Source organism: Sinocyclocheilus grahami, unplaced genomic scaffold (assembly GCF_001515645.1).
Source record: "Sinocyclocheilus grahami isolate Dianchi unplaced genomic scaffold, SAMN03320097.WGS_v1.1 scaffold1139.1, whole genome shotgun sequence".
Classification (NCBI taxonomy): Eukaryota; Metazoa; Chordata; class Actinopteri; order Cypriniformes; family Cyprinidae; genus Sinocyclocheilus; species Sinocyclocheilus grahami.
This window is the reverse complement of record NW_015506318.1, coordinates 62,632-65,302: the sequence shown is the minus strand read 5'-3', so window position 1 is coordinate 65,302 and position 2,671 is coordinate 62,632. Positions and strand designations below refer to the sequence as shown.

The window sequence follows — 2,671 nt, the reverse complement described above, 5'->3', positions numbered from 1 at the left end:
TACGCAGATCATACACACGCTGAATAAGTGAGGAGGAACGAAGTTGTCAGATGCTCCTCCTATTTTTTTCTCACGTCTACTTTATCAACCACAGGAGGGAAGTCTCACTAGTAGATTTACCAGTCTACATTCCCAACGAGCGGGAGGAATGAAGAGAGTCAGCGCGTTTCTTACAGTTTTGTTCAGCTTGAAGCGCAATGAGCTGTAATCGAAAATAGTTTTGCGCGTAAAACTGGTGGTTGGCCAGAACTGGATAGACTAATAACTCAACTAAAACCTGTTTATGAATGAAACGAGAGAATTCTACTGAAGAAACGGAAGCCCGAAGACCTAGCAATATAGATTTCGCTTTTAAATATTATGTTCGGAGTGACTGAAATAATCCATCTATGTTGGTTAGTGAGTGTTGTGGTCGGGAGGAATGGCCGCGCGCAGCAGTGATGGACACTCCGTGGACAGGTGCGTACTGACTGACTTGTGATTCAATATTGATGCTTTATTTTCATAACAGCTTATTGGATGTGAAATAATTGCAGTTTGATTCAGTTGTTCAGCAAAGGAACATCCGTGATACGTTGTGATAAATGATACATAACGTGTAATAAATTAAAATCATACAAATATTACACTCATTTGAGTCTCTAAAACATCTGGTTGTGCATCAGTCTTTAAAAATCTGAGACCACACTTGAAAATGCTTGTTTTCTCATTTTAAAGAACAATTACTTACCAATTGCATTATCAGCAAAGCAGTTTTTCAGTGAAAAGTTCAGCTGATGATTTTCAGAAGTATTTGGTTTGTCCCTTTTTTCCCTTTAATGACTTAAACTTGAACTCCAGAAGTTTGCATAAAACCTGATGATCATGTTCTTCAGCTTGATTTGAGTATGATCCAAAGAGCATCTTATGCATCAGTCTTTACAAAGGCGTTCACATTGCCAAACTTGCTTCTTTTTTATTAGTGACCTAAACGCTAAATATTTGTTTACTTCAGGCTTGAATGAAAAAGAAAATCATTTAAAAACCCATTTGCACATACAAAACTATGCGTTCGATAATCACCACATACAACTCTAAAAGAGAAAGTGTGCAGTTGTTACTTGTTAAGGAGCTGTTTCCACCTGAGATGACTATTAAAATGTATTTTGTTTTTGCAACAGAATGTGCTGAGGTTGATTTCAGTCATATAAAATATTTGAATATCCAAATCTTTGTCCAAGCAAATGCTTTCTACAATGAGGATCCCCCTCTGTGTAAAGCCACCTGCCACTAACAAGCAATAGAAAAGTAAATAGCTGAGGCAAACTAAAGCAAACAGGCTATTTACAACAATGGACAATATATGCTGCCTCGATTTCCTGTTTTAATATGAAGTACATCTACACCGAAAAAGAAAACAGCATTCATCGGGCACTTCATGTGGTCATTAAGCAACTGTAGGTGAGGTCTGTGACAGACATATTGATTCTTAAGAAATGCTTGCTGTTTTTACAGATCCTCAAAGAAAAGGAACTGCAAGTTTTTCACAATAGACAAAGGTTCAAGGGTGGGACTGTCTGAACATGCTTTCAAACAAATCATGCGAGAACATTACCAACATCGATGTGAACGGGAATCCGGTGATGAGTGCTGTGATGTTCATCGCTGGGGTGGTTGGCAACCTGATGGCTTTGGCTATCCTGGGAGTCCACCAAAAAGAGCGTCGCACCAAGTCTTCAGTCTTCTGCATTCTTGTGACAGGACTGGCGTTGACAGATCTGCTGGGAACATGTTTGCTCAGTCCACCGGTTTTCATTTGCTATGCCCAAAGAAAATCCCTGGTGGGTCTTACGGGAGATTGGTGGCTGTGCGGACTCTTCGCCTTCGCCATGACGTTCTTCGGCTTGGCCTCTATGCTCATACTGTGTGCAATGGCGGTGGAGCGGTGCCTCGCCATCAGTCACCCGTATTTCTACTCTAAACAAGTGCGGCGCAGCTTCGCCAAGATCGTCCTCTTCCTCATCTATCTCTTTACCTTCATGTTCTGCTTGTTGCCGTTCTTTGGATACGGACGGCACAAGCAGTACTGCCCAGGCACATGGTGCTTCATCAAGATGGAGGCAGAAGGAGAGGGTGAGGATGAGGAGAGGAGAACGCTGACCTTCTCGCTGTCCTACGCCGTGCTTATGGCGCTGCTCATCGCCGTTGTGTTCGTGTGCAATGGTTCGGTCATCGTAAGCCTATGCCGCATGCACAGGAGCCAGCTGACACGTCGGGGATCGGTGGTTTCGGCTGGACGAAAGAGGAGGCTGAGCACCTGGTTTGGACAGGGAGAGGAGGAAATGGACCACTTACTGCTGCTGGCCTGCATGACTTTCATCTTCGTCATTTGCTCCTTGCCGCTGACTGTGAGTATGGGATATTATATCACTGTGAAATGTTATAGTTCAAAGCTAAAGTTCTGTTTTCCAGCCTGTTTTACTTTTCCAGAGAATGATTTTACAACAGTTAGGTTCTGGTCCTTCTCATTTTATTGGTCAAGTGCTTTCCTTTTATATAATGGTCTAGACCAGAGTATATGAGTTCTCATTTTCTCTTGAATGAAAAACCCAAGTGTTTTAGGACGTATTTCTGTCTTGTGAGGCTTTACAGCGCTCATAGTCCAATAGTTGGCAATATTGTGGTATGAACT

At 42.2% G+C, this 2,671-nt stretch overlaps 1 protein-coding gene across 1 annotated transcript; it reads left to right on the top strand.

The window, feature by feature from the left end:
- Positions 1 to 128: 128 nt before the first annotated feature.
- Positions 129 to 2,387, top strand: LOC107567267 (prostacyclin receptor-like; the record flags this gene model as incomplete). Its single annotated transcript, XM_016252913.1, has 2 exons — positions 129 to 459; positions 1,495 to 2,387. A coding segment is annotated over exon 2 (825 nt), but the record flags the coding sequence as incomplete, so codon positions are not given.
- Between the last annotated feature and the right edge of the window lie 284 nt (positions 2,388 to 2,671).